Genomic DNA, 25732 nt, shown 5'->3' on the forward strand with positions numbered 1-25732 from the left:
CGGTTAATCAGTTGTTTTAGATTGTTATTGGGTCCAACCTGGTGCAGATGTTTAGCAGTGTGGATGATTAACCCTTGGAAGGGTGGAAGGTCTTTCAATCCAGACTGGATGTCTTTTTTAAAGAGGTACCGTAGCTTAAACAGAAGTTGTGGGCATGATGTCGAAATTACTGTGTGACTTTCTCTGGCCGGCGTTATGTCAGATTAGATGATCCCTTGTGGCTTTCAAATCCATGAATCAATAGGTCATTTGGTTCTTGTAACCATGGCTTATGGCCATCTATAGCCCCTTCTAGCCATTCATAACGCATACCACTCGTGTCTGTCGCATGCTTAGAACACTGATTGATCATTTATTAACCCTTTATAGAACACTTATAAATGGAACCTTAAGGGATTTTTTGTGGATTAGTTCCTCATGGGGCACTCTGTTTTAATTTAAACCCCTCCAAGATACTCCAGGACACTATGACTCTGGACTGGTGTCCCAAGGAAAGTGGTTAAAGTTGCACCACTTGAGACACTTGGAGTTCAATCAGACAAGGCACTTGAAGGAATGGCTACCATTCTGGAAGAGATGCGTCAGCCAAACACAAATCATTGGACTCAGTATAGGAGAAACTGGGTGACATGTAACGGCCTGTGATATACAGGAGGTCCGACATAGATGATCTGACGATCCCTTCTGGCGTTACACTCTTTGAATCTATAAATTATACCATAAGGACCTATGCAGGCTGGGTGGGCTCATAGGCGCCAACTTTCCTGGCGCTGGTGGGTGCTCACGCGCCCCTGCCCTGACTCCACCCTTTCCCTGCCCCGCCCCAATTCCAACCCCTTCCCCAAATCCCGACCCTGCCTCTTCCCCAAGCGTGCTGCGTTCCCCCTCCTCCCCCCTCCCTCCCAGCTGCACGAAACAGCTGTTTCGCGGCGCAAGCGCTGGGAGCTAAGGGGGAAGGCACGCAGCGTGCTCAGGGGAGGAGACGGGGCGGAGGTGAGCTGGGGGTGGGAGGCAGGTGGGGAGCTGCTGGTGGGTGCTGAGCACCCACCTATTTTTCCCTGCGGGTGCTCCAGCCTCAGAGTACCCATGGAGTTGGCGCCTAGGGATGGGCTGGAAGAGCTAGAGAGAAGTTTTGTCCCCAGATTCCTGTCATTCTCTGACTCCAGTTGCGGTGGGGGAGTGTGGTCTATTTAAAGTGCTACAAAACCACAGAGAGAAACCTTCATTCATCTAGCGCACGCGGCCGCTTTCAGAACAGGCATGTTTGCTGCCTCCTTCTCGCCCTTATGCAATGAAACCCAGGGGTTTTTCAAACAAGAGAAAGGCAAGCCTGCTTCTGCATTTCCCAGTCAAGTAGTCCGTGGGCTGTTTCCATGGCAACACAGCACCAGCCTGCCAGTGCTGATCAACATACATAGGCCCATTTTCACCAGAAGCGCTAGCCCTGCTCCCCCAGCTCGGACCAAACGTCACTTGGATTTGCCTAGGAGAGAGAGCGTGGGGGGTTGTACCGACGCGGTTCTCAGGCCCCATCCTGGGAGCTCAGCCCCAGAAATCTGGGAGGAACCACAGGTGGGGCAAGCAGGAATGACACAGGTTATTCAAAATAATGAAAAAGGTTTATTGCCGTGGGTAAGTGGGATAAGAAACTAGTCAAAAGCAGAGAGAGAATGGTCAAGAGGAGAGTTCAAATCACTCAGTGCACACAATATTAGCCGTTGATTCAGCACCGTTTTACCCTTCACGAGTTGCTCCCAGGTTAATTCCGCTCCTTGTTAGTCACAGATGCCAAGTAGATTTTGCAAACCAGTTTTGGCCATTAAGTTGTACATGAACCGTTAATTTAATACGTTGCTGCCATTGGTAGAGTCTTATTAGTTGCTTAAGTCACATGATATTATTTCTGCGTTGCCCCCAACAGAACAACTGGCATTTTTTAAGCAGTAGAACAAGTCACAAATCTCAGTGAAATCTTCCAACAATACTAATTTGTGCTGTGATCAGAGGAACTGTCAGGATTTGCCAAGGTTTTCGGCAATGCCTGGCGACCATCCAAAGACTCACGGTGACCCCACAGATGCCAGCAAACTGAAGGCAATTTGCAGTGGTGTCTGATCACTTGATTAGCTCTGAACAAGAGGCCGTAGGACGAGCATGCATTGGAGGTGGGATGGGCTAGCTGACTTACAGTAAATGGTCCTTCCCATCACCCATCTCTAGGATGACTCTGTGGTCCTACTGTGGTTATTTCTTTGTGTTACTCCGGATCACTCAGCGCCCCATCTGGATCAGAGCCCTGTTGTGCTAGGTGCTGTACAAACACAGGGAAGACACGGCCTCTGCCCAAGAGCTTGCAAATGGGAGTAATGGCCTCAGACATTAGATGCATCTTACAGTAGGTTATTGCAGTGGTTAGGGCGCTTGGTGTAGAAAACTCTTCTCCATAAGTCAGCAGCACCTGCCCTGTACAGCCTAAGGATCAGGAGCTGCAGCCATACGCTTACTCAGTAACACAGCGTGTGCTGCCCTGTGGATCCCATCTGTCAGGGGCCTGCAGTGATGTCCTGTCACCCAGCTCGGCTCCAAGGCACCACGAACGCGCTTCGGGTCATGACGAGCAAGGCTGCTCATTCAGACAGGGTCTGCCCATCTTCCGACCGGTGGTCCTTGCTTCCCCCTGCCCTTCGTGCTAGATTAGGCTGCCACTCTCCTCCGCTCTGGGAGGCTGCACTCAGCAAACCCTGCAGACTGTGCTGTGCAGCCCTGCTGATGTGCTGGTCACACGCTACTGTATTGTGATGGCGTCTTTCCAGCCTTGATTCAATTCTCTGAGCCTGTATTGCCGGCTTCCACGCAAGGCTAGTAAGGCACCAAGGTGCAGCGGCTATTGCTGAGAGCCAGCACTTCTGGATTAACGGAGCAGCATGTCTGACCTGAAGTGCATAAATAAGTTGGCCTCTTCCAGTTCCTTTGCAAATGGACAGTTTGCCAGCCTAGCCAGCTACTCTGCTGCAGTCAGACTGAGGCTGACTATTTGGTCCCTGTCCTGGCTAATTCTGAATGTGGCACGTGGGTTGCAACTTCTAGAGAGCAGCAGGTGTGAGGAAACTGAGGCAGGCGGCTCATTCGGTTTTAGCTTCGGGCAGGATGTGCTGAACAGTCAGTGCACCTGGGACTTTTATACTCAGATCAGCCCAGCAGCTTATCCTGGCCCTCAGGAACATAATATACACAGGACACAAGCCTGGCAGCGTCAATCCGGTGCCTACAAAAGGTGGCTCTTTATTAATAAGGGCTCGCCAGATCCAGAGGTTCTTACTCCAGCTAACTTCCCACCGCCGTCACTGGGGGCTGAGCCTGAAATAAGGGCTGAGCAGAAAGTGAGCTCGAGATTCGTCCCATAATAAATGAATTTTAAATGTCATCTTGGCTGCAAAAAGCAATATTGGGGCAACCATCTTGTCTTGTCGGGCAAACAAATCTGAGCTTGGCTCATTCATGGACAAGCCATTAAAAAATGTCTCTAGCCTCTATCTCTGCAGTCCGGTGTCCATCAGGCAGGGAATGGGGGTCAGAGTCGTCCTCTCATCCCCAGATCCTTCACTTTGATGCTGTATGAGCCAGAACCTGTTTTGCCTTTAAACGTGCTGCTGTTTTTCCTTTGTGTTGCCATCTCCTGGGTTTGGGGAGGGAAAGGTTAATTCCCCCCTTGTTGCCATGCAGAAGGCGGTGGGTGGGAAGAAGGACCGCTCGCTCTTCCTCTTCACGGACCTGCTGGTTTGCACCACCCTGAAGCGCAAGTCGGGGTCTCTGCGCCGCAGCTCCATGAGCCTGTGAGTAAAACAGCTGCCGGCCTGGAGAGAGGGTCAGGGCTCGCCCAGCGCCGCTGCCTGTCACCGCGGTGATGGGGGCCACGTGCACACACCCAGAGTTAGCTGCTTTCACACCATCCCAACCATCCCTGAGCAGTTTGAGCTTCTGCTTTGAATTCTGGGGGGTCGATCCAGACCCAAGCCCAGGGGGTGCAGGGGCATGGCCCAAACACAGGGAGGTTCTGGCTACTCCTCTGCTGATCCAGATGGCCCCGTTGCACATGGCTCTGAATCCAGCTGTCAGTGAGCAAAAGCGAACGACCCTCAGAACCAGATAAGACGGGGGTTGGGGGGCGAAAGGAACTAACCTGTCCCACCACCACCACCACCCTCCCATCTTCCCTCTCGCAGCTTGGGAATCCTGCCGATCCCGTCATACAGTGGGCAGGCACCTCCCCGAGGGAGCCCCAGGGCCCCCTCCTGAGTGGCAGGCAGTTTGGGACCAGCACCTGTGGGGCGTGGTGTTTCCTCTGCCAAGCTCGATCCCCTGGGCTGGTTCTGATCCAGCTGGGATTGTCTCTTTATAAGAATGCAAACACTGTCCAGACTGAAGGACCCCAGTGGAGAACTGCCCTATGGGCCATGTTCTCTGGGTACCATTGGCTCCAGTGGGGCAGCAGGTCCCCATGTACTGTCCAAAGTCATCTGAGCCCCTTGCCCACTCCAGCCCCCACTCACTGATCTATTTGGAGCGGGGCAGGTAAACTGCACACGCGCCCTTCCCCAGCACAGCCTGTCTTTAAACATGCTGGCCAGGCCCAATCCTGCGAGGGACTGAGCTCCATCCCAACGCCCCGGCCTTCAGTGAGGGCAGGTTTGCCCAGGGCAGGGGTACAATGGCCCAGCCCTTCAGAGTCACGGCTCTGCTGGAGGGGCTGGAGCTGGCTGGCACAGGCCAGAAAGTGGGCCAGGGTGGCTGGAGAGGGGGTGGGACCCAGACATTCTGGTTAGCCTGCCCTGGGGATGGGGGATTCCTCTGGAGTCCCCCAGCAGAGCCCCAGAGAGAATCCCCCCTCTGTGGGTGCCAGGGGCTGTTGCAACAACCTCCCCCCGTACACACATCTGTAGGTGGGGGATCAGACCCACAGACTTCATTGTGCGTTGAGAACACTCAGTGCCACGCAGGATTGGTCCCTATCGGCCCAGCCAGGGATGTCAGTTTCCCTCCGGCTTCCATTCTCTTCCCCCTTTCATTCCCAGCCCTCCCCACAGCTGGCCGTTTGGCCCCAGTGGGGATCCGCACCCATCCCAAAATAGAAAGGGGGGCGTTTGGGCTCCCTGGGCGCTCTGCCCGCCGCGCTGAGGCAGAGCAGGTCGACGGGACTTGTGGGAGGTATGGGTGGGGGCTGAGGAATAACTCGGCTGGGACCCCCCCCGAAATGCTAAAGCCAAAGCCAGCCTTGTTCCCCATCCTGGTAATAAACCCTGGGAGCCAGACTCCGAACACCCGCCTATCCACAGCCGCATGCCAGGCCTGTGCGCTGTGCTCCCGTGAGCAGGCAGGGATGTGACCCAAACTTCCCCAAGTGCTGAGCATGAGAAAAGAGATCAGTGTGACGCGCTCTGGGCTCATCCTGCCAAGACAGCCCAGCTGCTGGAGCTGGTTTTAGGCCCCTGATCAGTTCCTGCATTAAGCCTGGCTTCAACTTGCCACCCTCGCCACCTAGTGGTGTCATTCAGGACTGCGGTCTGGGAATTGACGCCTGTTTTTTCTTTCCCAGTTACACGGCCGCCAGTGTTATAGACATAGCCAGCAAGTACAAACTGCTCTGGAAGCTGCCCCTGGAGGATGTCGACATTGTGAAAGGTCTGTACTGACGTTATGAGCCATGGTTTGTATTACAGTAGCGCCCGGCAGCCCCAGTCAGGATCAAAGCCCTGGTATGCTTAGTGTTGCGCAGACGGAAGGAAAGACACCCTCAGGAGCCTTGGCTGCCTGTTACCCTGGCTCAGCAGCAAAGGGTTCCCCATCTAGTCTGTCCATGCTGAGTGATAGCAGCTCCCCAATGTACAGTGCTGTATGAGTGCTGTGTTTGACAAAATTGTTACAGGGACAGATTTGTTTGCACCGTGCTGTGCTCAGCTGTTTTCCAATAGTCTTCAATAACATGAACATTTAAATACCTGAGAAACAAGCCCTCTTATCTCCCTCCCACCCCCATACTATAGGGACCAAGCCCCATATAGCTCCAGAGATGCAGCTTCTACTAGAGTGTTGGGCTCTTATTTGTACCACACTTCAGTATTCTTATAGGGATTTGCAGACAATGACTCACTCAGTTATTGAGTTAAATACCTATGTGCACCACTGCCCTCGGCTGTTTAGACTCAGAACTTCTTGACGGCGTGTCATAAGCCCTCTACTGCCAGCAGCTAGTGGAGATTCTTCTTTAGCTCAAGTGCCAAATTCCTGTGCTTTCCAGGCAGGAGGATCAGAATTCCATTGCTGTGAAGCTCCCAGTAGCTGTGGTTTGCAGCCTAGCAACGCAGGGCATGTTACTATATCTGTTCCTTAGTAATAGATGCATACAAAATAACTGAACCAGTCAGCGCATTTCATATTGGACGGCAGAAAGCAGTAGAAAATATGCCATTGGGAATGTCTGTTATAGCATCTCTAGGTATCAGAAATGTCAGCAGAGGACAGAGCAGGTGGCCTAACAAGTCTTTTCCATCGGTTATTTCTGCGATTCATGCATGTGTCAGGGCTCCTGTCCTCCTACCCAGCACAGGCAAGTGCAGAGTGACCACTGTGTTCCAGCCTGTATAACAGGCTGTGGGCCAGGGGCTCCCAGAAGGCCCAGGCCAGGCAGCGGAGGCCGAAGGAGGCACCTGTGCACCAGCCACGTTCTGAGCAGTTCCTGGAGCTGATGCAGACCCTGGAGGCTGCTCCAGCGCTCAGCTATCCACCAACCCCAAGTAGCCAGAGCACACAGCGCTCCAGCCCCTCCCATCCTCGCCAGGGCCCTGGGGAGATGGGGGGAGGCGTCCGAGAATCTGGCCCTATATCCCCCTTCGAGCCTCATGAAAACAATCACAGGTATTTGTGCCTCAAGGCCCCAGGCCTCGCGCCAGCGCCCAGCCTGAGTAACTGGCTGTTGGGGGACAGTCCTCCCCAGCCCAGGCCACGGGGTGAGAGCGGAGTTGCTCCCCAGGCCTTCCCCCTGTGTAATTGCTTAGTGGCTGCTGCAGCCCTAGTGACTGTCTCCTCCCCAGAGTGGGTGGGTGGGAGGATTAGGGGAGTGCCTGGCCCTCCCTTGGCCGGGGCTCCCGAGGGTGTAAACACATTAACCCCTTGGCGTCAGAGGGGGCTTCGGCTCCCGCCTCAGTTTCCCTCAGGAAGCCCCGAAGCTCCAGCATCCGGGGACCAGCGCTGCAAGCCGGCCCAGGGCAGCTGGGAGGAGGCTGCCTCACTCGGGGATGACTCACCGAGCCGTGGGCCCTGATGACTCTAGCCGGGGCCCTGCCGCGTGGGAATCACTCCGTGCATGGGAACCCAGCCCTCACGCTGAGCAGAGCCAGCTGGCTGCTGTGTGCAGCAATGTTCTGCAGACGCTGAGCATGGGGGAGGAGTCGAGCTGCCTGATGCCCATCACAGCAGCCCTTCCGGGGTGGCTTCACCACCCTGGAGTGCCCTGGCACAGGGGATCCGTGAGCAGTAATGGCCTAGCCTCTCTGGGTTAAATTCACCCATGTGCAGGCCAGCCCAGGGTTTGTGCACCATCAGCTGACAGGCTGAACAAGCCCCTGGGGCCTGCATTTCCAGCTGCTATTCGTGATGCAGGCATGCTGTCCCCCAGCTCTTGGATAAGCCAGCAGTCTGAGTGGGCCTTTGCACTGGGGTGAATTTCAACGGCTTAGCACAGGAGGCACCTCTGAGGGGCTGGAAGAGCATGTCCCAGTCCCAGCCCCCCAGAGCAGGACAGCCCCGAAGATCCCTAGAATGGGGTCGGGGGCAGAGATGCAGCAGGGGGACAGGAGAGCTAGAGAATGGGGGTTGTACCCTGAGGCCAGACAAGGCTGGGTCCAAGATCAGCTGTACAGAAGTTCTTGGTAGCCTAGCAGTCAGTGGGGGAGGGGGTCTCGTCTGACCCTTACGGTACCAGCAGCTGGAGAACAGGAGGGGAGCTGGAGTGAGACCCAGGTGAGGCTCGGTTTGTATGTGGCAGTAGAGAGTCCAGGGGGGATTCTCAGCCCAGCTGCTTCCTGATGTGCCCTGTCACTCTGTTTGACACACAGGGGCTTCCCAGTCCACCAACCGCGAGAGCATCCAGAAGACGATCTGCCGCCTGGACGAGGACCTGAGCACGCTGGGCCAAGTCAGCAAGCTCTCCGAGACCCTCAGCTTCCCCCACCAGGTGAGGAGGGGCTCCTCGTGGGGGCAGCTGGGGGCTCCGGTTTAAATCATCTCCCAAGCTCAGATGGAATCAGCCCTGTCCAGCCACTGCAGAGCCCGAGACGACCCATCCTTGGGCAGCCTGGAAATACTGCTCCTTGGACAAGATCGCACCCAGCGTTTTTCAGAGAGGTCCTCAGCGGAGGGCCAGACCTGATCCCCCTACAAGGGCTCTCTCCATCTCCCCCAGCTTCAAGCCATGCAGTGCTGAGCTCCCATCCCACCGTATATTTCTATAAACCTTCCCAGCATCTGCTTTGCCAAGTGCTGCAGCCTCCTTCCTCGGCTGCGCTCGGCAGGCAGCGTTTGTGGTTAAAGGGGATCTGAGCAGAGTCCCTCACCCCCTCTACCCTGCCAGCACCTGCAGCCCAGGGGCTGTCCCAGGCCAAGGAGGGGCAGGGTTAATGGGCTGTGCAGGAAAGGGGCCAGGTGGGATTCTGCTATGCCAGGGGGAGGGGGCATTGCTGCAGGATAGATTTAAAAGCCAGCAGGGACCATTGTGATCATCCAGTCTGATCTCTACCCATACTGCCTGGGTGTTCCCATTGGTTGTATTAGGAATACTCATAAAGCATGGGAAATCAGCGTAAGCGAGGGTAAAAGGCCGTAGCCCATAGAGCCTGGGCACATACACAACTCACAAGCAACTCATTGAGCAGTGTTAGCAGACTGACTCTCCCATGAAAGAAACTAGACACCAGCCTGTATAGAGCTGCCTAGATGGCTAATCGCGAGGGTCCGTTTAACACAATCCGGTGGCCCGCAGGGATTGGGGTTTATAACCTCTCTGATAGATATTTTTCCCTTTTGTTCGTTTTATGAGATTAGTAACTAAGGTCTTGTCTACTCTATTCTCCCTTTGTCTGCTGGGGAATGAGCAGGGTCTGATGTGAAACCTCAGCAGCTGAGGCGGGAAGAAATCAGCGCAGTTCCCTTGATTTTGATGGAGCGACGCTGATTTACACCAGTGAGGGATCTGGCCCTTTTTGTGGCTTGTTTAACCTGAACACCTGACAAACAGTGGGGAGAAAAGCCCTGGTTCTTAATGATCCAACCACACGCCCCCTGCCCCAGCCCTCTGTTAGTGGTTTAGAAAATTCCTGCTCCTGTTCTCTTGCTTCTCCAAGGAGACTTACAGCAAAAACGGGAAAGATAAGACTTGAGGTGGGTGCTCTCACCAATGTAAGAAACAAGCAAAACCAAAACCCCTTTTGGGTTAAAACCTAAATCTTTTGAGCCTCTTTCTTTATCCATCAGAGAGAAGCAAATAAAGGCCACAAGCCCCGTTTATGTGTCCTAGGTCAGCATTAAGGATCAGTATGAGGATTAGAATTACGATGGGGTTGTCTGCCATAAGAGGGGACTCAATTTGAGATCCCTTCCGGTCCTGTGTCCATGATCTGTGTCATGGTAGCGGTGCATAGAGACCCCAGTCCAGGCTAGGGCTGTATTATCTCTACCACCGGCGACTGCTCCTATCCCACAAGAACAAGCTGTGTGTGTGTGTGTGTTTCTGCTCATGAGATTGTGGCCCCATCAGATCAGAACCTGCCCCTGGCCCTGGTTGAGACCCTGGAAGCTGAACTCCCGCGCCCCCCCAGCCAAACCGCACTCAAATCTGCCCATTTAGAGCTGCTTATTTTTGTAGACTTTGCTCCACGCTCCAGCTGTTCAGAGGCAGCTTCTTCGTCACCACTCTGATGACAAGTGACTGCCCCTTGAACGCCAGCCACTGCGGCACGTTAGCCCCCTTTTATATCCACCCTCGTCAGAACCAGTCGGACTCTGGTTCCCGGGGTGGCTGGTGCTGCTAGGGGCAGCGTGGCAGTCCCCAGCCAGGTTCTGACACTGAATTTGGCGCCTCGATTACCGCAGCATCCTTCTCTCCGGCCTGGAGGAGTGTGATCCCGTCCCCTCATAGCCCCTCAGAATGCTGCTGCTGCTGCTTTTCCTTCGCCCGTCGCTTTGCCCCCTCCACGGGCTCCCCTTTCTCTGTCACATCGAACGCAAGCACCTTGTCTTCACTTCCAAGGCCCTTCACAGTCGGCCCCCAACCTCCCCATCAGCTGTGGGTGAGCAGTGAGTGGCGGTCCCTGCCCAAAGAGCGACACCCTATAGGGTCAGGAAAGGAGCTCTATCATCCTCATTTACACATGGGGACTTGAGGCACAGAAAGGCTAAGTGACGTGCTCAAGATCCCACAGGGAACCTGTGGCAGAGCTGGGAGTTAAACCCTCATCTTCCAGGTCCCCATCCACTGCCTTAACCGCAAGACCATCCTTCCTCCCTGAAGCACGCTTCCCCTCCGGATTAAAAATGCTCTTCCTGTTCCTGTGTGCGTCCCCAGAGCCTGGATGACGTCATCAAAGACCTGATGGCCGCCATACACCGAGAGCTGGCGGAGAAGCAGTCCCTCTCCTTCACCATGTCCTTCCCGCCCAACAAAATGGAGCTCACCACCACCAAAGCCGACGGCACCGAGTCCTTCATCTTCGAGTTCCCCAACCCGGACGCGCGGCACAGCTTTGAGCAGGCCTTTGAGGACGCCAAGAAGAAACTGGGTAACTAGCTCTGCAAACGGGGTCCGATGTGATCCCCACTAAATGCCGAGGGAAGATTCCCATTGATACCAGCGGGAGTTGTTCTCAGGGCTCCAGACAGGGTATTATCCCTGAGAATCAGTCCTTCCTTGGCTAGGAGGGGCTGGCTGGGTCTTTCTGGGCTGGGAGACGGCCAAGGAAAACCCCAGCTGCGGCAGAAAGTTCCACTGATAATCTATCAGGTGGCACCCTCCCTTCTGTGTCTATGAAATCAAAGCCCTACTGTGGTGTGGGGAGGTGCTAAATGAAATTGACCGGTCATCGAAAGATCCCAAGACATGTTTTGCCCAGAGAGCGGGTGTTATCCTTTGTGCCTTAGAATCATAGAACCACAGGGTAAGACGAGATTGCGAGGGTCATCTAGTCTAACCCCTTGCCAAGATGCAGGATTTAGCCAAATTCCACTTTGATCATGGACATGCTGCCCGGCCCATCTGCAGTTTCAGTTGAACACAGTATTTTCCACGTCCTGCACTAACACATTGCCCGGTGGTGTTGTGTGCTGTTAAGCAACTGCGGCGTTCCACCCCGCAGGTGGCTGCATTTCAGTGGTGGGTGCCGTGGTCCCTGTCTCTGTGGTGTGCAAAGCCTTCTGGCCGGGGGCGTTTGCTGCTGTTTGCAGTTATTGCTATTGACTGCTATAGCTACAGACTCGCCGACCTAGCTTTTCTTGTCTTTCTTTTCCTGTCTCCAGCTTCTCACAAGAACTGCCTGGACCCGGAATTCCTGAAGGCGATCCCGATTATGAAGACACGCAGTGGGATGCAAGTACGTTGGCCTTTTATAATGAGACCCACAGAGTTAGCTCAGTTCCCTTCCCCTTGTCCCCGAGCTCCTTCCAACACCTCCGATGTAGCATTGACACAGTGCGTATTAGAGATGAGCCTGAACTACGCCCCACATCTGAACTTTGGGGTGTCCAGGATCTGAATCCAGATTGGGATTTCAAACCCCAGAGTCTGAGACTCTTTAGAGCGGGGGTATTGGTGTGGCGTAGCTGAACTCGACGTATCAGAGTTCGACTTAGCTCGCGTCCTCATGGCACGGGGTCGACTGCCGCCACTCCCCTGTCGACTTTACTTCCGCCTCTCGCCAAGCTGGAGTTCAGCAGTCAACGGGAGAGCAATCGGGGATCGATTCATTGCGTCTACACTACACGCGATAAATCGATCCCTGATAGATCGATGGCTACCCGCCAATCCGGCGGGTAGTGTAGACATACCCTTAGTCTCTACTATACCTGATCCCTATTTCCCCCACCCTCCCCTCTCCACCTGATGCCGCTTGTTGTGGGGACCAGTGCAGCCCCTAGCGCTCTGTGTTGTTTCCAGAGACAAAAGCCACCACCCACTGGCCTTGATCTGCAGTGGCATGTTCCTGTGGGAACTCAAAGGTCACGTCAGGCCCCAGCTTCATGCAGTTCTTGCAGGCAGATGAGAACAGGCCCTTATGTCTCTTACCCAGCCAGAAACCCACACCCCTTCCGTAATACAGGTCACCCCTGCCCTGGTGGGTGAGGTGCGTCGCTGGCTGCAGGTGCAGAGCGGCAGGGACTGTTCTTTCTTCATGGGACCCTAGTGCTGGTCCGACAGCCCTGTCTGCACAGGGCAGATGCAGGACAGCCGACGGCAGGCCACGCATGCCCTCGCCACCCTGCCAGCTGTTTTAAAGCCCCTGGTCCTGCTCTGCGGTGCCAGCTATGACTGCGCTTGCTTTGTGTTGCTTTGTGTTGTGGATGCCCGTCTGCAGGGCTCGGGACTGTCTTCTTCACCTCCTGTCTTAAACCATTGAGTGGTGTTTTAGTGAGCAGTTAAGCAGCTGCTATGTTCCACCCCAGAGGTGGCTGCATGCCAGCGGTGACACCTGTGTATCATTTGGGATGACCAGTACTACTGAAAAGGAAACTGGTTTTATTCAAACCAAGAGACAGAGCACCTCCTCTGTCATGTGCCCTCCTTCCCCCCTCCGCCCCGCCGGCCTGGCTGCTTTGAGACATTCATTGTGAAGGCCTTTCCGTACAATATAAAAATGACCTGAAACTTCCTTGTCTTTTGCCCCCTTCCAGTTCTCTTGTGCTTCTCCCAGTCACAGCAGCCCCGAGAACACCTACGAGGTGTGGGTGTGTAACAGCGACGGCTACGTGGGGCAGGTCTGCCTCCTCAGCATCAAGAAGGAGCCCACGGTGGAGGCCTGCATAGCTGTGTGCTCGGCCAGGATCCTCTGCGTCGCCGCCGTGCCGGGGCTCAAGAGGAGCTTCAGGTACGAGATGCCAGCGCATCCGGGGCTGGAAGGAAACAGGGACTGATGCGGGGGTGGACGCAGGGCCCCAGCACCGCAGGAGCAGGCTGAGCGCTGGGTGTCTGCCCGGGAGGCGAAGGGGTCCAGGCCAGGCGATGGTCAGGGACACCACTGAGGCCTGTGGTGTATGAGGCATCAGAAACAAAGAGGAGGTTCCTAGGAGAGCTGTGAGGAGAGGCAGGCTGGCCCAGTGGTCAGGTGCTGGCCTGGGACTCGGGAGAGCGGCGTTCAGGCTCTTCTCTGCCCCAGACTTCTTGTTTTAATGGGAGTTGAATGTCTGTTAAAACCCAGGCCTTAGTCTCTCCACGCCCTGGATCCCCAGCGGTCCAGTGATACTCGCACTGCTCTGCCTCACAAGATAAACGCATCCGAGACGTGAGGCGTTCAGATAGTTCAAGGGTCCCAGAGCCCGGACGTCTCCGCTGCAGCTTCACACCCCTGCAGCCCCGCGAGCCCAGGTCAGCCAGCCCGGGTCGGCCGCGGGTGTAGAGGTCCATAAGATCTGTTCCAGGGGCTGGCAGGACTTGCCTTTCAACCTACAGCACCGTGCTTTACGAACATGCCGCTTGGGAGCTTTTATGGCGATTTGAAACATTTGGAGAGTCCTGGTTGTCTCCTGCCCAAGGCAATAAGGCATCTGGCCTTCTAGGCAGAGGGGGGTAGCAGACATCGGTTGTTACTGAAGCGCCAGTGTAGATTTTCTGCAATATGTGGCATATAATAGAAGCATTTGGGATTTAATCCTTACAGCACCCCCTCTTAGGCAGGTGAGCCTTCTTATCCCCATTTTAAAGATGGGTAAACTGAGGCACCGTGGCTTTCCCAATGCACAGGATGAGTCCTTAGCAGAACTAGGGCTACAGCCCAGGCCTGCAGGGTCTGATTCCACTAGCCATTCGCTTATGTATCTCATCGGTAGCTTAGCCACTTGTGAGCAATGTAGTCACCCCAGGCTGGGTCCCTTCCTGTAGCCATGCCCCATCCTGTATGGCGCAGGGTTTGCCCACGTGAATGTGCTCCTGGTTTTACATCCGTGTGTCACTCTAATAACAGGGAGCGTCCTGAGTCCCTGGTGAGTCCAACTTCTGAGCCGGCTCCTTCGGCGCTGGATGACTCTGGGCCGCAGCCGTGCCTACATATCTCCATCTCCGGCTCCTCGATAGAGCTCTCCGAGCCCATGGACAGCGCCAACAGGGAGCTGATGCCTTTTGACAGCGACGATACAGACGATGAGTCCTCTCCAAGCCCGTCAGGCACACTCCAGAGCCAGGCCAGCCACTCCACCATCTCCTCCAGCTTTGGAAGTGAGTCATCAACTCTTAGGCCAGTAATGACTGAGCCCTGCTATTGTGGGGGAGCTGGTAGTGACGCTAACACTTTCCATTATAAAGGATTCTTGACACCTTTTCTTAGAGAAGCTCTCGCACCATCATTAATTGCATCAGGCCTTTGATATTCAGCAAGGGAAAAGCCCTCAGACTAGAGGGGTGCCTTTTCTTTGTCCCACGAAAATCCATTCAGCTTTGACTGAGATATAAACCATCAAATCACCTTTTCCCTTCGCTGGCTTGCGTTTCTCAGGGAAATCTTGTTGCAGTCACAAATAATAGAATTTGTTTTCACTTTTTTCTTTTAAAAACAAACTCTAAGAAATGACATACAAGAAAATGATGTTCAAAGGTTGTTATTAAGGTTGCAAAATCAGGCACTTGCTAGTTCAGAAATGTTAGAATTATTCAGCCACTTTGTGTGTATGCATTAGGATACAGTCTTTAATTAGATGATCGAGTACTATTTTTTTCCATAGGATCCCTGCCTGATTCAGTGCACAGGATGGATGCACAGGGGCAGAATGAGGCTGCACTGGCAACTGTGTATCTGGCATTTTCCTAACTTTTAAGTGCTTGACTTTGCAACCTAAACAATGTTCTTTGTATGTTGTTTTTAATACGTAATAAATATCCATGTCTTCAGTGCTGTTGTAGCCGTGTTGGCTCCAGAATATGAGAGAGACAAGGTAGGTGAGGTCATATATTTGATTGAACCAGATTCTGATTCTGGTTTTTGAGCTATACAGAACCAGAGTGTCTTCTCCAGACCTGAGGAAGAGCTCTCTCGAGCTCGAAAGCTTGTCCCTCCCACCCGCAGAATTTGGCCCAATAAAAGGTATTACCTCACCCACCTTGTCTCTCATACAGATACTGGACATATTTTACATGTATATTTAATATATCGCTAATCTTGGTGTCCGGACTGCAGTAAGACCAGGATTTGGATTCTGATTTCCAGTATAAATCCAGAGTAACTTCACTAAGTAAATGGATTTACTCTGAATTTGGGTTGGTGCATGTGAGAACAGAATCTGTCCCCCTCTGCAGAAGGTTTGGGGATTGCTCCTACAGGATGAAAAGTGCCATGGAAATGTCAGATACTAGAAAATGCTGAAAGTCCCAATGTCTTTTGTTATGTAACTTGGCCTGGGCTCCCATCAGAGAGCACCTAACCACTGTGCTATTCAGCTACAGTATGAAATATCCCAGGTCAAACTCTGCCCTCAGCAACACTAGTGTATGCCCACAGTATCGCCATCTGGTGCCTAGACACCGTGGCGATGGGTGCAAGAGAAATTCTTTGAAATAGATGGGGTTAAACTGGAGTCGACTAGATTGAGTTCGGTGGAAATGACTGCGTTAATCCGGAGTCACACTGATCAGAATCTGATCCTAAAACATCCTGGTTTGTTCCTGTCACCTCTCCTTGTCCAGACGAAGAGATCCCCAGCTCCAAAGATGTGGCAGCTGAAACCACCAGCTCGGAGGAGGAGCAAGACCCAGGCTTCCTTCCCATCTCCAGCACCTTCAGCCAGAACAGGAATAGCGAGAGCCCCATGGATGGGCGGGCGATGAGGAGGTCAAGCCGAGGGTCCTTCACGAGGGGCAGCTTGGAGGACCTGCTGAGCATAGATCCTGAGGCGTATCAGAGCTCAATGTGGCTGGGCACAGAGGATGGCTGGTGGGTCAGCTAGGAGCAGGCAGAGTATTGGAAAAGGGGTGGGGGCTGCTTGGCGGATGTCACCTCATCCTGGCGGCCTGCACGCAAACACTGCAGAGCCGACTTCCTTTGGTAGCCTCTGTAATGGACGGCGGCGCCGGAGTGAAGCTGCCAATATGGGTGTTATTGGCAGGGGGGCGCTTAGCATGCTGGGAACAGGGGGGACGGCGTGACGAAGCAGGGGATTCAGGTACTGTCTGGGGTAAACCCCGAGAACGGAGGGAGGAGGAGACAAGAACGGCCGCTCAGTGCTGGTGGAGATGCTGCGCCAAACACTGGCCTGGTGTAAGCAGGTGCAACTGCATTGATTTAATTGGCATTGTACCCGTTGGCACCTGGAGGATCTCATCAAATCCTGGCTCCTTCTGGCTTTAAACTCTGTGACTGTGTGTCCACCCCTCCATGCGCAGCCTCCTCCCCCACCCCACCCCCACACATGCACATTTGTGTGCACACAATCCATGCACACACAAGCCTGAAGAAGCAGAATGGAAATGTCTGAAAACCCTCTCTCCGAAGCATGGCCCCGCACCCAGGGCTGGGGGCTGGCTCACACTTCTGTGTTCATGTCAGTGGCCCAGGGGTTTGTGCTGACACTTTTCCTGGGCCATTTGCAGGCCCTGAGGAGCTGAGATCACACAAGAGTTGGTTTTCTGAAGGGTCTTCCCCAGCCAGCTGGCGGCTGCATTGCTCATTGTCCTGGCCCATAAACACAAACCCGTCTGCCTGCACACGCCCCTCGTACGTACATAGACACTGCACTGCCCACCCACACCAGCCCCTTCAGCTCCAAACGCTCTGGCCCCTGCCATGTGAATGAAGAGAAACACTGTGTGGGTCCTTGATGTGGAGGCCACTAGAGGGCCACCTAAGTACAGCGCACACACACCACACATCAGAGGGGGAGCCGGGTTAGTCTGGATCTGTAAAAAGCAACAAAGAGTCCGGTGGCGCCTTATAGACTAACAGACGTATTGGAGCATGAGCTTTAGTCTATAAGGTGCCACAGGACTCTTTGTCGCTTTTTACACACCACAGTCAACCTGTGGAACTCATTGCCAGGGGATGTTGTGAAGGCCAAAACTATAACAGGGTTCAAAAAAGAACTAGATGAGTTCATGGAGGATCAGTCCATCAATGGTTATTAGTCAAGATGGTCAGGGGCTCAACTCCATGCTCTGGGTGTCCGTAGCCTTTGGCTGTGTGATGGTCAACAGGGGATGGATCACTTGATAATTACCCTGTTCTGTTCATTCCCTCTGTGGCACCTGACACTGTCTGCTGTTGGAAGACAGGATACTGGACTGGATGGGCCATTGGTCCAACCCAGTATGGCCGTTCTAATGTTCTAACCCTGTGAGCAAGCCTTATAACGGGTGGAACTCACACACACACCAGCCAGGGCGTTCCAGTGTCACCCAGTGCTGCATGCTCCAGAGAGCTGCGAGCCAGTGCTAGAGAGGCTTGTGAATGACATCATTCCCAGCTGCCCCATGGGCGAGCTTTGCTGCCCTGGTGCTGGTGCCAGTGGAGAAGGGAAGGGAAACTGAGGCTGAGCAAACAAACAAAGTGTGTTTCCCAGCATTGGGATTTGATGTGATCGGAGCTGCTTCGAGTTTCCCTCTGCCTGTGCCAGATCAGAGAGTCGGTTCCATCAGCCAAGGCAGAGGAATCTCAGCTGCCTCCCTTTTGTCTTCTAGCATCCATGTGTACCAGTCCTCAGACAACATCCGCAACCGGAAGAACAGCATGAAGATGCAGCACTCGGCCTCCGTCATGTGCATCCTGTAAGTGGTACATGGCACGTGGCATCGGCTGCTGCCGGAGCCCTGCCTAGGCCTCTGGGGGTACATCTACACTGCAGTTAGACACCTGCGGCTGGCCCGTGCCAGCTGACTTGGGCTAAGGGGCTCTTTAACTGCAGTGTAGACGTTCACACTTGGGCTGCAGCCCAAGCTCTGGGACTCTGCCACTTTGCAAGGTCCTAGGGCCCAGGCTCCAGCCCGAGCCCGAACATCTACACCACGACTAAACAGCCCCTTAGCCCGAATCAGCTGGCATGGGCCAGCCACGGGTGTCTAATTGGTATGTCCTAGGTGTCCCCATGATCTCGATAGTAACTAATACAGAGCGTAGCTGGCCTCGTGGTAAAGGTGCTTGAGGGGCCCTGGCGTCAGTGCCTGGTTCTGCCACAGACAGTCACGGCCTCGCTCTGTGCCTCGGTTTCCCCAGCTGCCCGGCAAGGTTAGCACGCCTTCCTTTGTCGGCTTGTCTATTCAGACTGTACGGCCTTTGGGGCAGGGACCTTTTCTTGTGCAGTCCCTGGTACATCAGGGCCTGGATCTGAGTTGAAGCCGATGTGTGGGGAGGGTGGGAGATGGAGCTGCAGATGGCTGCGGGGGGGGCGAGGGCTGTACAGGTTGCTATGTTTGAAGGAAAAACTAGAGGTTGGGGTTGGGGGTAGTTAAGAGCCCTTGAAATGGGGCACTATGGGGAGGGAAGGAGAGACCAAAGTGCCCCAAGGGAACAGCCTTTTGCAGGAGAGACTTGATTCCCTGGGAGCAGCCTCCTTGGAGGGAAGCTGCTGCTGCGCTGTTGCGGTGACGTCTGTCGCAGGCTCACTGCGCCGGCTTCTCTTCTCGGCAGGTACCTGGATAACCAGGTCTTTGTGTCCCTGGCGAACGGCGAACTCATCGTCTACCAGAGAGAGGCAGGTGAGTCTGATGCCAACAGCGCTGCGCCCTGACGTGGGGCCTTCCACGCCGCCGTCCCACAGCGCTTCCCAAGCAGCTGGCTGAGCCTCCCAACTCCCCTGAGCGACGAGGTAGCATTAAGAGCACCCCTGTGCCGATGGGGAGCGGAACAAGAGAGGTTACTGAGCTGAGGGCACACAGTAAGGCAGTGGCAACGTGGTGCATAGAACCCAGGAGTCCTGATTCCCCATCCCCCTCTCCAACCGCTACCATCATGTCCTCTGTGGCTTTAGATTAGCTCCTCAATTTGAGCCAACGTTTTCAGAAGCATCCGCTAATTTGGGGCACCCAGGGGTAATGGGCTCTCTCGGGGCACCCAGAGTTAGCAGGCACTTTTGAAAATGTTGGCCTTCTATGTTTAAAGTGCCAGGCTACCCTTTCACTAACTGATCTGGGTCCGATTCTCCTCTTTCTTAGCCTGGTGTAAATCAGGAGTAACTCCGCTGAAGCTCGCGCAGTTAGACTGGTGTAAGGAAGAGGAGAACCCAGCCTTGTGTGATTACTTCGCCATTTAGTGTGGCCTTGGCAGTGACAGAAGCCCTGGTGTATTTTCACAATGCTCGGGGCTCATGGAATTGGAGATTCCTGGCCAAACTCTGCCCTCACGTAAACCCAGTGCCCACGTCGACCATAACCCAGACCCCCATTGTAGAGCTGGGGTCAGAGCTAACGCGGTTTGGACACCAAGGGTCAGATGCTGCTCCCAGCGATACTGGCGCGAATCGGGAGTGACCGGGCTGCCTGTAGGGGAGTCGCTCCGGAATGACACTGCTATAACTGAGGGCGGGATTCATAGCCTGTAGAATCCACGCCTCAGAGGAATGCCTGGGGATGGTGGGAGGAGAAGGAGACATCCTTGAGGTTGCAGAGCAGGTTTATGGCCGCAGGCTCCTGGCCGCAGGCTCCTTGTGTCTCTTGCATTGTAGTGAGGGGGAGTTGCTGGAAGGCTGAGATGCAGCCAGGGGGAGGTGGGAGTTCTGAACTCGGTGGGCACTAAAAGTGCCTGGCCAGCTGACTTGGCTGCAGAGTGGCTGTGGCGGTTAGCCCGGGTAGCCTTAGTCTGAAGGGCCTTTCCTTGGCTCTGCCACAGGCTTCCTATGTGACCTGGGGCAAGTCACTTAACCTCTCTGCCTCCGTTCCCCCATGCAATGGGGTAAATAGCATGGACTTGCCTCACGGCGCGGCTCCAAAGCCTCATCAGGGCTCTGAGCTCTTCCTCTGGAAGCCACAACAGAGATGTGCACTGTTACTGTCATCACCGTCCTTAACCCCCTCTCTGCCAGCTGGTGGCGGTTTGCATGGCCCAGAACATTGCACACGCTCTAGCCCAGCAGGCAGTGCACTAACCTAGACCTTGGAAGACCTGGGCTCAAGTTCCTGCTCTGCCACAGACTTTTGCGAGGCATTGGGCAAATCACCGAAACACTCCGCGCCTCGGTTTCTCACCTGTACGATGGGGATAACAGCACAGCCCTGCCTCCCAGGGGTGCTGTGAGGAGCTCAGATGCTGTGGTCATGGAGGCCATACAGGTGTCTCAGCTGGGCAGTAGGCAGCTAGAGGGCATTCAAAGCATCACCCACATGTCATGCCTGGTTTCACAGGATGTGTGTCCACTGGCCCACATGGCTGCTGTGCTGTGGGGACCCATGCGGAGAACCCATAAGGAGAACCCAACTCTTGATTTCTTCTTTCTCTGTACAGGACATTTCTGGGACCCTCAGAACTCCAAGTCCCTGTCCCTTGGCTCCCCGGGCAGCCCTGTCACTAAGATGGTGTCGGTGGCTGGCAAGCTGTGGTGTGGGTGTCAGAACCGAGTCGTTATCCTCAACACGGCCACACTGCTGCAGGAGGTACCCGCTCACTTTCCCTAGCCCCAGGAGGGCTCAAACAAACATGGGGACACGGGGGGGCTCAGGAGGCTGGTCATGAGCTTTGGGGCCCAATCTGAGGCCTAAGGGAGTCTGTGGAAAGACTCCTCTTGATTTTCGTGAGCTTTGGATCGGCCCTTCAGTGCAGGGTGCACACAGCACAGAGCCGGGATCTCTGATCAGGAGAGCCACCTCTGTCCTGAGGTAAATACTCCAGCCCCTCGCAGCGAGATGCGTTTAGCCACCAGGGTCCCCCCTCGGTTCGTTCCTACATCACTTTCCAAAAGGCCGTGTTCTGCCCTGGGACAGTCCATGGCCAAGCCCCATTGTCTGGGCCCCTAGCAGTGACCGATCCCACTGGGTCTGCGTCATGCTTTCCATCTGTAAAGCGTGGCACCCTCAGACATGCCGAGCTTGTGTAGGATCAGGGTCCCCCTGTGAGCAGCAGAGCTCCACGTATAGGTGACCATGGGGGAGATGCTGTAGGAACGCACAGGGGCAGCAGCCTCCTACCAGCCGCCACTGAGGTGAGTGCTGTGTAGAAGAGATTAGAGGTGGAGCAAGCAGACAAGGAAGGGTGGCCTTGTGGTTAAAGCAGGTGGCAGGGGAGCTGGGTTCTGTTCTTGGCACCGTCTCTGGATCACGTCACAACCCTCCAGGTTTTTGAATTTCTTCTGCCTTTGAGTGCCCGCTGTGAGACACCTAGAGCCCGAATATCCGAGGGGCCAGCACCTATTGGCTTCCACAAGAGGGCGCTCGGCACCTCTGAAAACCATCCCCAAAGTGTCTCCGGGCAGGCACCCAAAATGAAGTTATTCAAAACCGGAGTCTAATTTTCACAGTGCTGTCCTGACCCTCTATCCCCGCAGCTGGGACAAAGCTGCTAACCTCCCTCCCTGAGGAGTCTGTGAAGCGCCTGCCATCTTGTATGGAAAAGGCTACAGAAATGCAGCGTATTCATATATTCCTCTTCGTGCATCCTGGACAATGGACCTCTTATACTTAGCTTGGCTCGGGGTGTGTGTGTGGGGGGGTGCTGATGGAATGGCTCGGGGGGTGTTGTGCTGATGGAATGGCTCGAATGTCTTACTGAGAGACGTGAAAGGCAGCATGGTCCCATGGCCGGGAGACTGTCCTGGGCATCAGGAGACCTGGGTGCTAATCCCAGCTCTGCTACAAATCACTCCCTCTCCCTGTGCCTCAGTTTCCCCACTGGCCTCATCTGTTTAGATTGCAGAGTGAAAGCTCCTTGCTCTGTGTCTGTACAGCACCTCGCCCAATGGGGCCTTGATCTCAGTGGGGCCCTCCGGGTGCTACCGCACTGCAAATAATAATAAGGGAGAAGTGCCAGGGGAACAATCCACGAGGAGGAGAAGTCACTTCCTCACCAGCAAGTCTGGATCCCTAAAGCACAGGGCTGCACGGCACAGAACCAGAGTGGCCCGTTGGCTCTGCTGCCAGTGCGGAGGGTCCCATCCTTTGGCAGCAATACGATGGACGCACTTCTCCTCTCCATCCCCAGCACATGTTCCATATCGGGCAGGACAGCAACCGCAGCGTGACCTGCATGGTGAGCTGCAGCCCAGGTATCTGGATCGCGCTCCAGAGCAGTGCCCAGGTGAGGCTGTACCACGCCACAAGCTACGAGCAGCTGGCGGAAGTCGATATCACGCCCCTGGTCCACAAAATGTTAGCAGGTACCGGCATTGCCTTTGAACGGTTTGTCTGCGGCACTGAGCTATGAAACCAAGGGAGACCTGCCTCTGCACAGCTGCTGTGCCGGGGCCATAGAGACCGGGTTGTGGGGCTCAGAGAGTTCAGTAGCAGAACCGAGGGGAGGCGTCTGAACAAGGCTCACTTTGGGGTCTGCAGATGCCAGCGGGATGCGTTTGGGATCTGATCGGTCATCCCTCTGCAGGCCACCCAGGGAGCTGGCGTTTGCTGCCGCTGGCTAGAGTCAGGCTGAGCAAGGGCAGTCACTGAGCCAGCTGCCTCAGCCAGCAGCTGTGCTCCTTCCCCCTGGGCGACAGCGCGTGCTGTCCCGGGCCCGGCCGGGCCTGTCTCAAGCAGAGACTGCGCGATGTCCTGAGGGGCGAGCCGTGGGGAGCAAAGGCCACGGGACCATCCTGTTTCTCTTCCCTTTGGACCATCGCAGAACTCGCATGTTGGTTTCCCGGCGAGGACAGGCTGCTGTGTAATCACTGCACCAGCAAACCAGGGCTGCCGGGACAGAGGGAGCCTAGGGTCCGTGGCCCTCCCACTTTTCACCACGGGCCTGGCCCCCTGCCCCTCCTCATCCCCCCTGAGGCCCTGTCTCCTGGCCAGGCTGGAAGCTGGAACCCAGCCTGGGTAAGAGCTGCCCAGGGAACCTCCCTGGCATGGCTCTGGCTTCCAACTTGGCCGGGGGGCGGGGCCTTGGGGGGAAGAGGAAAGGCAGAAGCAGGGACATGGAGGGGATGGGCCTTGTGCCCCCCCCCCCCCCCCGACTTCACCCCTGCCCCAAACACCTGACTCAAAAAGCTAGGAAGACCCAAGATCTGGCATTGCCCAGCCCATGCTGTCATGTGACAGAGATCATGTGGGGCATGCCCACCTGGCCCAGATGATCCCTGCTCGGTGCCCTGCAGAAAGGTGCAATGCCCATGGGAGACAGATGCTGCAGAGAGCTTGACCGATACCCTCCTTTGGTCACATGTGCAAGGGACCTTTTAGTACATCAGCTCACCTGTGTTTTAACCCCTCGTCCCCTCCTTGTCCCGCTGGCAGGTTCGGATGCCATTATCCGCCAGCACAAGGCTGCCTGTTTGCGGATCACAGCACTCCTGGTTTGCAAGGACTTGCTCTGGATTGGTACCAGCGCCGGGGTAGTGCTGACGCTCTCCATCGCGGCCAATGCCACCTCCTTGAAGATGCCCCTGACGCCGGTGGGTTTGTCCCAGGGGCACACTGGGCACGTGCGCTTCCTCACCTCCATCGAACTGCCCGACAGCTTTGATATCATCTTTCCACTGCCGAGGGATCCAGGTGGGTCCAGCAGGCGGGTTTGTACCCACACTCAGAACCCAGAGATCATCAGGGACTGAAATTTCCACCCAACAGCTGCCCCCCCCAACCATCGAATCCCAGGGCCAATTTTCCCACTTCAGTTGTTTCTTACTCTTGGAGTCGTGCCTTTGGACGAGCCTACTGGAGGGGTAAAAAGTTGGGGACAGGGGCAGATACCCAGGATATCAAATCCCACTTAGTCCATCCCCCGTGGGGCCCAAGCAGGATTGTTCCCCTCTAATACCAGATGTGGGCAAAAATAATGTTATAGGAACCATGAAAATGTCCCATGCGATTTTTAGTGGGTCTGTATCTCAGGAACCCCTTGCTCAAATAACTCCAAATTTGGACCACTAACCCCACCCCGGACATCCATAAGGCACAGTGATTTTCAAGACAATCTGAGTTGGCATGTGGATTTTAGCGCATTTGGGAAAATCATCTTTTAAACAGTAAGCGAGTCTCAACCCTCACTATAGCAGAGCTACTGCTCCGCTCTCATTCCCTGGTTCTTTGTCCAGCCTATTTTTCCATCATCCAAGAGACGCAGCTTCACTGCTACTCTTGGGAGACGTCTCTGGGTGCAGCAGGGTGCAGATGCTGAGTGTGCCCCCTGGCATGGCATGGTACTGCAGACACCCAGCCTCAGTTTAACATCTCTGTTTGGAGGGGGAATACCAAAGAAGCCCACCACCGTAGCATTTAACTTCTAAAAGAGGAAATACACAAAAATGAGGAGGCTAGTTAAATGGAAATTCAAAGGAACAGTCACAAAAGTGAAATGCCTGCAAGCTGCATGGAAACTTTTAAAAAACACCGTAATAGAGGCTCAAATTAAAAGTATACCCCAAATGAAAAAGACATTAAAAGAACCAAAAAAATGTCACCATGGCTAAACAACAGAGTGAAAGAGGCGATTACAGGCGAAAAGGCATCCTTTAAAAACTGGAAGTCAAGTCCTCCTGAAGAAAACAGAAAGGAGCCTAAACTCTGGCAAGTCAAGTGTAAAAGTATAATTAGGCAGGCCAGAAAAGAATTTGAAGAGCAGCTAGCAAAAGACACAAAAGCTAACAGCAAAATAAATAAATAAATAAAAAATTAAGTACATCAGAAGTGGGAAGCCTCCCAAATAGTCAGTGGGCCACTGGAAGACAAGGCCATTGCAGAGAAGCTCAATGAATTCTTTGCATCGGTCTTCACTGCAGAGGATGTGAGGGAGATTCCCACACTTGAGCCATTCTTTTTAGGTGACAGATCTGAGGAATTGTCCCAGACAGAGGTGTCAGTAGAGGAGGTTTTGGAATAAAGCCATACATTAAAGAGTAATCAGTCGCCAGGACCAGATGGAATTCATCCAAGAGTTCTGAAGGAACTCAGATGTGAAATTGCAGAACTACTAACTTGTCACTTAAATCAGCCTCTGTACCAGATGACTGGAGGATAGCTAATACGACATCGGTTTTTTAAAAAGGCTCCAGAGGTGATCTTGGCAATTACAGGCCAGTAAGCCTAACTTCAGTACCAGGCAAACTGTTTAAAACTATAGTAAAGATCAGAATTATCAGACACATAGATGAACACAATTTGTTGGGGAAGTGTCAACATGGCTTTTGTAAAGGAAAATCATGCCTCACCAATCTGTTAGAATCCTTTGAGGGGGTCAACAAATGTGTGGACAAGCATGATCCAGTGGGCATAGTGTACCTGGACTTTTGGGGGGGAAGTTCTCCGGCCTGTGTTACGGAGCAGGTCAGACTAGATGGTCAAAACAGTCTCTTCTGGCCTGGGAATCTATGAATAAGCTGCCCCTTCCCTCTGTCTCCCTGGAGGCGAGGCTAGCACAGAGCA

General features: G+C 54.3%; 1 protein-coding gene across 1 annotated transcript in view; it reads left to right on the forward strand.

Annotated features, from left to right (window-relative positions):
• The window catches only part of ARHGEF17 (Rho guanine nucleotide exchange factor 17), a 238065-nt gene that overhangs the window by 211728 nt on the left and 605 nt on the right, over window positions 1-25732 (forward strand). The window contains exons 8-20 of the mRNA XM_045021882.1: window positions 3724-3833; window positions 5594-5679; window positions 8112-8230; window positions 10616-10829; window positions 11563-11636; window positions 12934-13127; window positions 14220-14470; window positions 15932-16178; window positions 17918-18004; window positions 18864-18931; window positions 20673-20821; window positions 22362-22536; window positions 23606-23863. Of these exons, the coding sequence (XP_044877817.1) occupies window positions 3724-3833; window positions 5594-5679; window positions 8112-8230; window positions 10616-10829; window positions 11563-11636; window positions 12934-13127; window positions 14220-14470; window positions 15932-16178; window positions 17918-18004; window positions 18864-18931; window positions 20673-20821; window positions 22362-22536; window positions 23606-23863 (2032 nt within the window). The remainder of the gene's footprint in view (window positions 1-3723; window positions 3834-5593; window positions 5680-8111; window positions 8231-10615; window positions 10830-11562; window positions 11637-12933; window positions 13128-14219; window positions 14471-15931; window positions 16179-17917; window positions 18005-18863; window positions 18932-20672; window positions 20822-22361; window positions 22537-23605; window positions 23864-25732) is intronic.

This window comes from Mauremys mutica, chromosome 1 (genome assembly GCF_020497125.1).
Source record: "Mauremys mutica isolate MM-2020 ecotype Southern chromosome 1, ASM2049712v1, whole genome shotgun sequence".
Classification (NCBI taxonomy): Eukaryota; Metazoa; Chordata; order Testudines; family Geoemydidae; genus Mauremys; species Mauremys mutica.